This window comes from Dendropsophus ebraccatus, chromosome 3 (assembly GCF_027789765.1).
Source record: "Dendropsophus ebraccatus isolate aDenEbr1 chromosome 3, aDenEbr1.pat, whole genome shotgun sequence".
Classification (NCBI taxonomy): Eukaryota; Metazoa; Chordata; class Amphibia; order Anura; family Hylidae; genus Dendropsophus; species Dendropsophus ebraccatus.
Window position 1 is genome coordinate 197,605,714 of NC_091456.1, and position 15,174 is coordinate 197,620,887.

General features: G+C 49.4%; 2 protein-coding genes across 6 annotated transcripts in view; one reads left to right on the top strand and one right to left on the bottom strand.

Annotated features, from left to right (window-relative positions):
• Positions 1–13,697, bottom strand: part of FAM219A (family with sequence similarity 219 member A) — a 67,006-nt gene extending 53,309 nt beyond the window's left edge. Inside the window, exons 1-2 of one of the 4 annotated variants that reach the window (XM_069964878.1) lie at positions 13,612–13,675; positions 3,192–3,376 (exon numbers count right to left, since the gene is read on the bottom strand). In XM_069964878.1, coding sequence (XP_069820979.1) covers positions 3,192–3,218 — 27 coding nt within the window. In that variant the 5' untranslated portion in view covers positions 3,219–3,376; positions 13,612–13,675. Of the gene's footprint in view, positions 1–3,158; positions 3,377–13,607 lie in introns of all 4 variants that reach the window. The other 3 variants (XM_069964876.1, XM_069964877.1, XM_069964879.1) reach the window with 3 other exon arrangements.
• Positions 13,698–13,708: 11 nt separating this feature from the next.
• The window catches only part of DNAI1 (dynein axonemal intermediate chain 1), an 82,792-nt gene continuing 81,326 nt past the window's right edge, over positions 13,709–15,174 (top strand). The window contains exon 1 of one of the 2 annotated variants that reach the window (XM_069964874.1): positions 13,709–13,837. The gene's annotated coding sequence lies outside the window, so the exon portion shown is untranslated. The remainder of the gene's footprint in view (positions 13,838–15,174) is intronic. The other variant, XM_069964875.1, reaches the window with a different exon arrangement.

Sequence of the window (15,174 nt, forward strand, 5' to 3'; positions counted from 1 at the left end):
CCATCATCCTGACACTATAACCCCCATCATACACCTCCTGACACTATAACCCCCATCATCCTGACACTATAACCCCCATCATACACCTCCTGACACTATAACCCCCATCATCCTGACACTATAACCCCCATCATCACATCCTGACACTATAACCCCATCATCCTGACACTATAACCCCCATCATCACATCCTGACACTATAACCCCATCAACCTGATACTATAACCCCCATCATCCTGACACTATAACCCCATCATCCTGACACTATAACCCCCATCATCCTGACACTATAACCCCCATCATCCTGACACTATAACCCCCATCATCCTGACACTATAACCCCCATCATCCTGACACTATAACCCCCATCATCCTGACACTATAACCCCATCATCCTGACACTATAACCCCCATCATCCTGACACTATAACCCCCATCATCCTGACACTATAACCCCCATCATCCTGACACTATAACCCCCATCATCCTGACACTATAACCCCCATCATCACATCCTGACACTATAACCCCCATCATCCTGACACTATAACCCCATCATCCTGACACTATAACCCCCATCATCATCCTGACACTATAACCCCCATCATCACGACACTATAACCCCCATCATCACATCCTGATACTATAACCCCCATCATCCTGACACTATAACCCCATCATCACATCCTGACACTATAACCCCCATCATCACATCCTGACACTATAACCCCCATCATCCTGACACTATAACCCCCATCATCACATCCTGACACTATAACCCCCATCATCCTGACACTATAACCCCCATCATCATCCTGACACTATAACCCCCATCATCCTGACACTATAACCCCATCATCCTGACACTATAACCCCCATCATCCTGACACTATAACCCCCATCATCCTGACACTATAACCCCCATCATCATATCCTGATACTATAACCCCATCATCCTGACACTATAACCCCCATCATCACATCCTGACACTATAACCCCCATCATCCTGACACTATAACCCCCATCATCCTGACACTATAACCCCATCATCCTGACACTATAACCCCCATCATCCTGACACTATAACCCCCATCATCACATCCTGACACTATAACCCCCATCATCCTGACACTATAACCCCATCATCACATCCTGACACTATAACCCCCATCATCACATCCTGACACTATAACCCCCATCATCCTGACACTATAACCCCATCATCCTGACACTATAACCCCATCATCACATCCTGACACTATAACCCCCATCATCCTGACACTATAACCCCATCATCCTGACACTATAACCCCCATCATCCTGACACTATAACCCCATCATCCTGACACTATAACCCCCATCATCATCCTGACACTATAACCCCCATCATCCTGACACTATAACCCCCATCATCCTGACACTATAACCCCATCATCCTGACACTATGACCCCCATCATCCTGACACTATAACCCCCATCATCCTGACACTATAACCCTCATCATCCTGACACTATGACCCCATCATCCTGACACTATAACCCCATCATCCTGACACTATAACCCCCATCATCATCCTGACACTATAACCCCCATCATCACGACACTATAACCCCCATCATCACATCCTGATACTATAACCCCATCATCCTGACACTATAACCCCATCATCCTGACACTATAACCCCCATCATCCTGACACTATAACCCCCATCATCCTGACACTATAACCCCATCATCCTGACACTATAACCCCATCATCCTGACACTATAACCCCCATCATCCTGACACTATAACCTCCATCATCCTGACACTATAACCCCCATCATCCTGACACTATAACCCCCATCATCCTGACACTATAACCCCCATCATCCTGACACTATAACCCCCATCATCCTGACACTATAACCCCATCATCCTGACACTATAACCCCCATCATCCTGACACTATAACCCCCATCATCCTGACACTATAACCCCCATCATCCTGACACTATAACCCCCATCATCCTGACACTATAACCCCCATCATCCTGACACTATAACCCCCATCATCCTGACACTATAACCCCCATCATCCTGACACTATAACCCCCATCATCCTGACACTATAACCCCCATCATCCTGACACTATAACCCCCATCATCCTGACACTATAACCCCCATCATCCTGACACTATGACCCCATCATCCTGACACTATAACCCCATCATCCTGACACTATAACCCCCATCATCATCCTGACACTATAACCCCCATCATCACGACACTATAACCCCCATCATCACATCCTGATACTATAACCCCATCATCCTGACACTATAACCCCCATCATCCTGACACTATAACCCCCATCATCCTGACACTATAACCCCCATCATCCTGACACTATAACCCCCATCATCCTGACACTATAACCCCCATCATCACATCCTGACACTATAACCCCCATCATCCTGACACTATAACCCCCATCATCCTGACACTATAACCTCATCATCCTGACACTATAACCCCCATCATCCTGACACTATAACCCCCATCATCCTGACACTATAACCCCCATCATCCTGACACTATAACCCCCATCATCACATCCTGATACTATAACCCCATCATCCTGACACTATAACCCCCATCATCCTGACACTATAACCCCCATCATCACATCCTGATACTATAACCCCCATCATCCTGACACTATAACCCCCATCATCACATCCTGACACTATAACCCCCATCATCCTGACACTATAACCCCCATCATCCTGACACTATAACCCCCATCATCCTGACACTATAACCCCCATCATCACATCCTGACACTATAACCCTCATCATCCTGACACTATAACCCCATCATCCTGACACTATAACCCCCATCATCCTGACACTATAACCCTCATCATCCTGACACTATAACCCCATCATCACATCCTGATACTATAACCCCCATCATCCTGACACTATAACCCCCATCATCATCATCCTGACACTATAACCCCCATCATCCTGACACTATAACCCCCATCATCCTGACACTATAACCCCCATCATCACATCCTGACACTATAACATCTGTGACATCACACACAGCGGGGAGGGGATGAGGATGATGAGGAGGATGATGATGGTGGTGGTGGCCGGGCTCTCACCAGGGGCTGCATCTCGGAGTGCACGGTGGGCACCTGGAATCGGTCTATCTCCTCCATCATGGTGCCGGGGCGGAGGGCCGGGCTCTGCGGCTGGTGCTGAGGCTGAGGAGCGGGCGCAGGAGGAGGAGGAGGCGGCTCTTCTATCTCATCCCTCACACTGACTCAGCTCCGCTTCCGGCTCCGGAGCCGCGATCCATTATTCACCAGATGGGCGGGGCCTGCGGAGGAATATTCACAAGGTGGGCGGGGCTAGCCGGTGCAGACACGGACACAACACAGGATACCAGGGAGGTGGGAGGGGCTAACATACAATATTCATGAGGAGGCGGAGTCTACAGTGACAGCTTTTGAATATGAATGAGCAGGTGTGGCGGGGGCGGAGCCAGACTGACAGTCAATATGGGACATGTGCATGACGTCACAGGCCGCTGTTGTCATGGCGTCTGTGTGATGCGGGGATGTGAGACCGGAGCGTTACCGGCAGCCGCGTCCTTGGTGCGGTCACCGGGAGGTGTGTGTGTACCGGCAATGTCCCTCACCCAGCCGACTTATAGGGGAGCAGAGCCGGGGACGGCTGCTGGGGCGGGGCTACAGGGAGCTGGGAATACAGAAGCGGTCACGTGATCACACCGACGGACCGTATACAATACAGAGCCTGTGTACTGGATAACCGTATATATGCTAATACACAGCCAAGCTTGTATACAGGATAACCGTATATGTGCTAATACACAGCCAAGCCTGTGCACAGAATAACCGTATATATGCTAATACACAGCCAAGAATGTACACAGAATAACCGTATATACCTTAATACACAGCCAAGCTTGTATACAGGATAACCGTATATACCTTAATACACAGCCAAGCCTGTATACAGAAAAACCGTATATATGCTTATACACAGCCAAGCATGTACACAGAATAACCGCATATATGCTAATACATAGCCAAGACAAGCCTGTGCATAGAATAACCGTATATATGCTAATACACACTAAGACAAGCCTGTACACAGAATAACCGTATATATGCTAATACACACTAAGGCAAGCCTGTACACAGAATAACCGTATATATGCTAATACACAGCCAAGCTTGTATACAGGATAACCGTATATACCTTAATACACAGCCAAGAACGTACACAGAATAACCGCATATATGCTAATACATAGCCAAGACAAGCCTGTGCATAGAATAACCATATATATGCTAATACACACAAAGACAAGCCTGTACACAGAATAACCGTATATATGCTAATACACACTAAGGCAAGCCTGTACACAGAATAACCGTATATATGCTAATACACAGCCAAGCTTGTATACAGGATAACCGTATATACCTTAATACACAGCCAAGAACGTACACAAAATAACCGCATATATGCTAATACACAGCCAAGCTTGTATACAGGATAACCGTATATACCTTAATACACAGCCAAGCATGTACACAGAATAACTGTATATATGCTAATACACAGCCAAGACAAGCCTGTGCACAGAATAACCGTATATATGCTAATAAACACTAAGGCAAGCTTGTACACAGAATAACCCTATATATGCTAATACACAGCCAAGCTTGTATACAGGATAACCGTATATACCTTAATACACAGCCAAGCCTGTATACAGGATAACCGCAAATACCTTAATACACAGCCAAGCACGTACACAGAATAACCGTATATATGCTAATACACAGCCAAGCCTGTATACAGGATAACCGCAAATACCTTAATACACAGCCAAGCACGTACACAGAATAACCGTATATATGCTAATACACAGACAAGCCTGTGCACAAAATAACCGTATATTTGCTAATACACAGCTAAGGCAAGTCTGTACACAGAATAACCTGTATATAATACACAGCACAGCCTGTATACAGAATAACCTGTATATAATACACAGCCTGTATACAGAATAACCTGTATATAATACACAGCCTGTATACAGAATAACCTGTATATAATACACAGCCTGTATACAGAATAACCTGTATTTGATACATAGAATGCTCCATGTTGTACATACATTAGACTGCTCTTACTATAGTTTATGTATATTAGGAGACTCCGTGTTGTACATACATCAGAGTGCTCTTAGTATTGTGTATGTGTATATAATGCTCTGCGTCAATAGCCATGCTCCCAGTGTTGTGTACGCTGTAGATGATGCTGTCAGTGCTGTACACGCTGTAGATGATGCCGTCAGTGTTGTGTATACTGTATATGGTGCTGTCAGTGTTGTGTATACTGTATATGATGCTGTCAGTGTTGTGTACGCTGTATATGATGCTGTCAGTGCTGTACACGCTGTATATGATGCTGTGAGTGTTGTGTATACTGTATATGATGCTGTCAGTGTTGTACACGCTGTATATGATGCTGTCAGTGTTGTGTATGCTGTATATAATGCTGTCAGTGTTGTGTATACTGTATATGATGCTGTCAGTGTTGTGTATACTGTATATGATGCTGTCACTGTTGTGTACGCTGTATACGATGCTGTCAGTGCTGTACACGCTGTATATGATGCTGTCAGTGCTGTACACGCTGTATATGATGCTGTCAGTGTTGTGTATATTGTATATGATGCTGTCAGTGTTGTGTACGCTGTATATGATGCTGTCAGTGCTGTACACGCTGTATATGATGCTGTTAGTGCTGTACACGCTGTATACGATGCTGTCAGTGCTGTACACGCTGTATATGATGCTGTCAGTGTTGTGTATACTGTATATGATGCTGTCAGTGCTGTACACGCTGTATATGATGCTGTTAGTGCTGTACACGCTGTATACGATGCTATCAGTGCTGTACATGCTGTATACGATGCTGTCAGTGCTGTACACGCTGTATATGATGCTGTCAGTGTTGTGTATACTGTATATGATGCTGTCAGTGCTGTACACGCTGTATATGATGCTGTCAGTGTTGTGTATACTGTATATGATGCTGTCAGTGCTGTACACGCTGTATATGATGCTGTTAGTGCTGTACACGCTGTATATGATGCTGTCAGTGCTGTACATGCTGTATACGATGCTGTCAGTGCTGTACACGCTGTATATGATGCTGTCAGTGTTGTGTATACTGTATATGATGCTGTCAGTGCTGTACACGCTGTATATGATGCTGTGAGTGTTGTGTATACTGTATATTATGCTGTCACTGTTGTGTACGCTGTATATGATGCTGTCAGTGCTGTACACGCTGTATATGATGCTGTCAGTGCTGTACACGCTGTATATGGTGCTGTCAGTGTTGTGTACGCTGTATATGATGCTGTAAGTGTTGTGTACGCTGTATATGATGCTGTCAGTGTTGTGTATGCTGTATATGATGCTGTCAGTGCTGTACACGCTGTATATGATGCTGTCAGTGTTGTGTATACTGTATATGATGCTGTCAGTGTTGTGTATACTGTATATGATGCTGTCAGTGCTGTTTATGATGCTGTCAGTGTTGTGTATACTGTATATGATGGTGTCAGTGTTGTGTATGCTGTATATGATGCTGTCAGTGCTGTACACGCTGTATATGATGCTGTCAGTGTTGTGTATGCTGTAGATGATGCCGTCAGTGTTGTGTATACTGTATATGATGCTGTCAGTGTTGTGTACACTGTATATGATGCTGTCAGTGTTGTACACGCTGTAGATGATGCTGTCAGTGTTGTGTACACTGTATATGATGCTGTCAGTGCTGTACACACTGTATATGACGCTGTCAGTGTTATGTATACTGTATATGATGGTGTCAGTGTTGTGTATACTGTATATGATGGTGTCAGTGTTGTGTATACTGTATATGATGCTGTCAGTGCTGTACACACTGTTTATGATGCTGTCAGTGCTGTACACGCTGTATATGATGCCGTCAGTGCTGTACACGCTGTATATGATGCTGTCAGTGTTGTGTATACTGTATATGATGCTGTCAGTGTTGTGTATACTGTATATGATGCTGTCAGTGCTGTATATGATGCTGTCAGTGTTGTGTATACTGTATATGATGGTGTCAGTGTTGTGTATGCTGTATATGATGCTGTCAGTGCTGTACACGCTGTATATGATGCTGTCAGTGTTGTGTATGCTGTAGATGATGCCGTCAGTGTTGTGTATGCTGTATATGATGCTGTCAGTGTTGTGTACGCTGTATATGATGCTGTCAGTGTTGCGTATGCTGTATATGATGCTGTCAGTGCTGTACACGCTGTATATGATGCTGTCAGTGTTGTGTACGCTGTATATGATGCTGTCAGTGTTGTGTATGCTGTATATGACGCTGTCAGTGTTGTGTATACTGTATATAATGCAGTTAGTGCTGTACACGCTGTATATGATGCTGTCAGTGTTGTGTATACTGTATATGATGCTGTCAGTGTTGTGTACACTGTATATGATGCTGTCAGTGTTGTGTACACTGTATATGATGCTGTCAGTGTTGTGTATGCTGTATATGACGCTGTCAGTGTTATGTATACTGTATATGATGCTGTCAGTGTTGTGTATACTGTATATGATGGTGTCAGTGTTGTGTATGCTGTATATGATGCTGTCAGTGCTGTACACACTGTATATGATGCTGTCAGTACACGCTGTATATGATGCTGTCAGTGCTGTACACACTGTATATAATGCAGTTAGTGCTGTACACACTGTATATGATGCTGTCACTGTTGTGTATACTGTATACGATGCTGTCATTGCTGTACACACTGTAAATGTTGCTGTCAATGTTGTGTACGCTGTATATGATGCAGTTAGTGCTGTACACGCTGTATATGATGCTGTCAGTGTTGTGTATACTGTATATGATGGTGTCAGTGTTGTGTATGCTGTATATGATGCTGTCAGTGCTGTAAACGCTGTATATGATGCTGTCAGTGCTGTACACGCTGTATATGATGCTGTCAGTTCCTTACACGCTGTATATGATGCTGTCAGTTCCTTACACGCTGTATGATTTTGTCATTGTTGTGTATGCTGTATATGATGCTGTGAGTGTTGTGTATACTGTATATGATGCTGTCATTGTTGTGTATACTGTATACTATGCTGTCAGTGCTGTACACGCTGTATATGATGCTGTCAGTGTTGTGTATGCTGTATATGATGCCGTCAGTGTTGTGTATACTGTATATGATGCAGTCAGTGTTGTGTACGCTGTATATGATGCTGTCAGTGCTGTACACGCTGTATATAATGCTGTCAGTGCTGTATATGATGCTGTCAGTGTTGTGTATACTGTATATGATGGTGTCAGTGCTGTACACGCTGTATATGATGCTGTCAGTGTTGTGTATGCTGTATATGATGCTGTCAGTGTTGTGTATGCTGTTTATGATGCTGTCAGTGCTGTACACGCTGTATATGATGCTGTCAGTGTTGTGTATGCTGTATATGATGCAGTCAGTGTTGTGTATACTGTATATGATGCTGTCAGTGCTGTACACGCTGTATATGATGGTGTCAGTGTTGTGTATGCTGTATATGATGCTGTCAGTGCTGTACACGCTGTATATGATGCAGTCAGTGTTGTGTATACTGTATATGATGCTGTCAGTGCTGTACACACTGTATATGATGCTGTCAGTGCTGTACACGCTGTATATGATGCTGTCAGTGCTGTACACACTGTATATGATGCTGTCAGTGCTATACACGCTGTATATGATGCTGTCAGTGCTATACACGCTGTATATGATGCTGTTAGTGCTGTGTATACTGTATATGATGGTGTCAGTGTTGTGTATGCTGTATATGATGCTGTCAGTGCTGTACACGCTGTATATGATGCTGTCAGTGTTGTGTATGCTGTATATGATGCTGTCAGTGCTGTACACGCTGTATATGATGCTGTCAGTGCTGTACACACTGTATATGATGCTGTCAGTGCTGTACACGCTGTATATGATGCTGTCAGTGCTGTACACACTGTATATGATGCTGTCAGTGCTGTATATGATGCTGTCAGTGTTGTGTATACTGTATATGATGGTGTCAGTGTTGTGTATGCTGTATATGATGCTGTCAGTGCTGTACACACTGTATATGATGCTGTCAGTGCTGTACACGCTGTATATGATGCTGTCAGTGTTGTGTATACTGTATATGATGCTGTCAGTGCTGTATATGATGCTGTCAGTGTTGTATCGCTGTCACTAGAAGCTCTGCCAGGTTTATATGACTCACAGGAACGCTCTGCAGGTTTTGTCGCTGTAATGGAAATAACCTACAGCCACATTATCCGCCGATAAAAAGACAAAAAGAAAAAAAGGCGTCAAAATAAACAAGAACAAATCTCAAGAAGAAAGTCTGATATCTGCTAATAAAGAGGAAACCTGCCGGATGTGAGGAATCCGGGGGACCGTCTGATATCCACCAAACCTGGGGAGCCTTTATATATAGGTGAGAAATCACAGGGGAACTGTACACCGGGGTCTCCGCCCATACACCCCCTCTGTGCACAGGGGGAGTACTCCGCCTGTACAGTTATTCTGTAGTAGAGGAGAGGGGCGGAGACCTCCCCCTGTGTACAGAAGAGACATACAGGTGGAGACCTCCCCCTGTGCACAGAAGAGCCATACAGGTGGAGACCTCCCCTGTGTACAGAAGAGCCATACAGGTGGAGACCTCCCCCTGTGCACAGAAGAGCCATACAGGTGGAGACCTTCCCCTGTGCACAGAAGAGCCATACAGGTGGAGACCTTCCCCTGTGCACAGAAGAGCCATACAGGTGGAGACCTCCCCCTGTGTACAGAAGAGCCATACAGGTGGAGACCTCCCCCTGTGCACAGAAGAGCCATACAGGTGGAGACCTCCCCCTTTGCACAGAAGAGCCATACAGGTGGAGACCTCCCCCTGTGCACAGAAGAGCCATACAGGTGGAGACCTCCCCCTGTGCACAGAAGAGCCATACAGGTGGAGACCTTCCCCTGTGCACAGAAGAGCCATACAGGTGGAGACCTCCCCCTGTGCACAGAAGAGCCATACAGGTGGAGACCTCCCCCTGTGTACAGAAGAGACATACAGGTGGAGACCTCCCCCTGTGCACAGAAGAGACATACAGGTGGAGACCTCCCCCTGTGTACAGAAGAGCCATACAGGTGGAGACCTTCCCCTGTGCACAGAAGAGACATACAGGTGGAGACCTCCCCCTGTGTACAGAAGAGCCATACAGGTGGAGACCTCCCCCTGTGCACAGAAGAACCATACAGGTGGAGACCTCCCCTGTGCACAGAAGAGCCATACAGGTGGAGACCTCCCCCTGTGTACAGAAGAGCCATACAGGTGGAGACCTTCCCCTGTGCACAGAAGAGACATACAGGTGGAGACCTCCCCTGTGCACAGAAGAGCCATACAGGTGGAGACCTTCCCCTGTGTACAGAAGAGCCATACAGGTGGAGACCTCCCCCTGTGCACAGAAGAGCCATACAGGTGGAGACCTCCCCCTGTGCACAGAAGAGCCATACAGGTGGAGACCTCCCCCTGTGCACAGAAGAGCCATACAGGTGGAGACCTCCCCCTGTGCACAGAAGAGCCATACAGGTGGAGACCTCCCCCTGTGCACAGAAGAGCCATACAGGTGGAGACCTCCCCCTGTGCACAGAAGAGCCATACAGGTGGAGACCTCCCCCTGTGCACAGAAGAGCCATACAGGTGGAGACCTCCCCCTGTGCACAGAAGAACCATACAGGTGGAGACCTCCCCCTGTGTACAGAAGAGCCATACAGGTGGAGACCTCCCCTGTGCACAGAAGAGCCATACAGGTGGAGACCTCCCCTGTGCACAGAAGAGCCATACAGGTGGAGACCTCCCCCTGTGTACAGAAGAGCCATACAGGTGGAGACCTCCCCCTGTGTACAGAAGAGCCATACAGGTGGAGACCTCCCCTGTGCACAGAAGAGCCATACAGGTGGAGACCTCCCCCTGTGCACAGAAGAACCATACAGGTGGAGACCTCCCCCTGTGCACAAAAGAGCCATACAGGTGGAGACCTCCCCCTGTGCACAAAAGAGGCGTACGGGGGCTACCACCGGGCACAGGAGGGGACAGGGGACTACCACCGGGCACAGGAGGGGTCAGGGGACTACCACCGGGCACAGGAGGGGTCAGGGGACTACCACCGGGCACAGGAGGGGTCAGGGGACTACCACCGGGCACAGGAGGGGTCAGGGGACTACCACCGGGCACAGGAGGGGTCAGGGGACTACCACAGGGCACAGGAGGGGTCAGGGGACTACCACAGGGCACAGGAGGGGTCAGGGGACTACCACCGGGCACAGGAGGGGTCAGGGGACTACCACAGGGCACAGGAGGGGTCAGGGGACTACCACAGGGCACAGGAAGGGTCAGGGGACTACCACAGGGCACAGAAGAGGCGTACGGGGACTACCAATGGGCACAGAAGAGGCGTACGGGGACTACCACCGGGCACAGAAGAGGCGTACGGGGACTACCACCGGGCACAGGAGGGGTGAGGGGACTACCACAGGGCACAGGAGGGGTCAGGGGACTACCACCAGGCACAGGAGGGGTCAGGGGACTACCACAGGGCACAGGAGGGGTCAGGGGACTACCACCGGGCACAGGAGGGGTCAGGGGACTACCACCGGGCACAGGAGAGGTCAGGGGACTACCACAGGGCACAGAAGAGGCGTACGGGGACTACCACCGGGCACAGAAGAGGCGTACGGGGACTACCACCGGGCACAGAAGAGGCGTACGGGGACTACCACCGGGCACAGGAGGGGTCAGGGGACTACCACAGGGCACAGGAGGGGTCAGGGGACTACCACCAGGCACAGGAGGGGTCAGGGGACTACCACAGGGCACAGGAGGGGTCAGGGGACTACCACAGGGCACAGGAGGGGTCAGGGGACTACCACAGGGCACAGAAGAGGCGTACGGGGACTACCACCGGGCACAGAAGAGGCGTACGGGGACTACCACCGGGCACAGGAGGGGTCAGGGGACTACCACCGGGCACAGGAGGGGTTAGGGGACTACCACCGGGCACAGGAGAGGTCAGGGGACTACCACCGGGCATAGGAGAGGTCAGGGGACTACCACAGGATACAGGAGGGGTCAGGGGACAACCACAGGGCACAGGAGGGGTCAGGGGACAACCACAGGGCACAGGAGAGGTCAGGGGACTACCACAGGGCACAGGAGGGGTCAGGGGACTACCACAGGGCACAGGAGGGGGGAGGGGACTACCACAGGGCACAGGAGGGGTCAGGGGACTACCACAGGACACAGGAGGGGTCAGGGGACTACCACAGGGACCAGGAGGGGTCAGGGGACTACCACAGGGCACAGGAGGGGTCAGGGGACTACCACAGGACACAGGAGGGGTCAGGGGACTACCACAGGGCACAGGAGGGGGGAGGGGACTACCACAGGGCACAGGAGGGGGGAGGGGACTACCACAGGGCACAGGAGGGGTCAGGGGACTACCACAGGACACAGGAGGGGTCAGGGGACTACCACAGGGCACAGGAGGGGTCAGGGGACTACCACAGGACACAGGAGGGGTCAGGGGACTACCACAGGACACAGGAGGGGTCAGGGGACTGCCACAGGGCACAGGAGGGGTCAGGGGACTACCACAGGGACCAGGAGGGGTCAGGGGACTACCACAGGGACCAGGAGGGGTCAGGGGACTACCACAAGGCACAGGAGGGGTCAGGGGACTACCACAGGGCACAGGAGGGGTCAGGGGACTACCACAGGACACAGGAGGGGTCAGGGGACTACCACAGGGCACAGGAGGGGTCAGGGGACTACCACAGGACACAGGAGGGGTCAGGGGACTGCCACAGGGCACAGGAGGGGTCAGGGGACTACCACAGGGACCAGGAGGGGTCAGGGGACTACCACAGGGACCAGGAGGGGTCAGGGGACTACCACAAGGCACAGGAGGGGGGAGGGGACTACCACAGGGCACAGGAGGGGTCAGGGGACTACCACAGGGCACAGGAGGGGTCAGGGGACTACCACAGGGGCAGGAGGGGGAGGGGGAGGGGACTACCACAGGGCACAGGAGGGGTCAGGGGACTACCACAGGGCACAGGAGAGGTCAGGGGACTACCACAGGGACCAGGAGGGGTCAGGGGACTACCACAGGGCACAGGAGGGGTCAGGGGACTACCACAGGGAAAAGGAGGGGTCAGGGGACTACCACAGGGACCAGGAGGGGTCAGGGGACTACCACAGGGCACAGAAGAGGTGTACGGGGACTACCACAAGGCACAGGAGGGGTCAGGGGACTACCACAGGGCACAGGAGGGGTCAGGGGACTACCACAGGGCACAGGAGGGGTCAGGGGACTACCACAGGGCACAGGAGGGGTCAGGGGACTACCACAGGGCACAGGAGGGGTCAGGGGACTACCACAAGGCGCATTTAGGCGAGGAGACTGACATACTATCGGTGAGTATCGGTTTCTTGGGTAACTGCTGTCTGACCAATCACGTGTTTTATTCCTCGTCACATGATCAACGACTCGGCGTTCACACGTTACGGGTATTGACAGCTTCGAGCGTCTCGGTGTCCAAGCAACCAAATATCAACTTCCGCTCACATGCTGCGCTACTGCCCGTGTCCTAGCAACCAGACATCAACTTCCGGTCAGAGCGACAGCGCGTTCTCAGGTAAATAATCCTTCTAATATGTTACAGTGATATGTTTTATTATATATTATGTGTTATGTGTAGAGGAGACCCCCATATCCTCCCACACACACCCTCTAATATATACAGGAGACCCCCATATCCTCCCACACACACCCTCTAATATATACAGGAGACCCCCATATCCTCCCACACACACCCTGTAATATATATAGGAGACCCCCATATCCTCCCACACACACCCTCTAATATATATAGGAGACCCCCATATCCTCCCACACACACCCTCTAATATATATAGGAGACCCCTATATCCTCCCACACACACCCTCTAATATATACAGGAGACCCCCATATCCTCCCACACACACCCTCTAATATATATAGGAGACCCCCATATCCTCCCACACACACCCTCTAATATATATAGGAGACCCCCATATCCTCCCACACACACCCTCTAATATATATAGGAGACCCCCATATCCTCCCACACACACCCTCTAATATATATAGGAGACCCCCATATCCTCCCACACACACCCTCTAATATATATAGGAGACCCCCATATCCTCCCACACACACCCTGTAATATATACAGAAGACCCCCATATCCTCCCACACCCTGTAATATATACAGGAGACCCCCATATCCCCCCACACACACCCTGTAATATATACAGCCAGGAGACCCCCATATCCCTCACACCCTGTAATATATACAGGAGACCCACATATCCCCCCACACACACACACACACTGTAATATATACAGGAGACCCCCATATCCTCCCACACACACCCTGTAATATATACAGGAGACCCCCATATCCTCCCACACACACCCTGTAATATATACAGGAGACCCCCATATCCTCCCACACACACCCTGTAATATATACAGGAGACCCCCATATCCCTCACACACCCTCTAATATATACAGGAGACCCCCATATCCTCCCACACACACCCTGTAATATATACAGGAGACCCCCATATCCTCCCACACACACCCTGTAATATATACAGGAGACCCCCATATCCCTCACACACCCTCTAATATATACAGGAGACCCCCATATCCTCCCACACACACCCTGTAATATATACAGGAGACCCCCATATCCCTCACACCCTGTAATATATACAGGAGACCCCCATGTCCTCTCACACACACCCTGTAATATATACAGGAGACCCCTATATCCCTCATACCCTGTAATATATACAGGAGACCCCCATATCCTCCCACACACCCTGTAATATATACAGGAGACCCCCATATCCCTCATACCCTGTAATATATACAGGAGACCCCCATATCCTCCCACACACCCTGTAATATATACAGGAGACC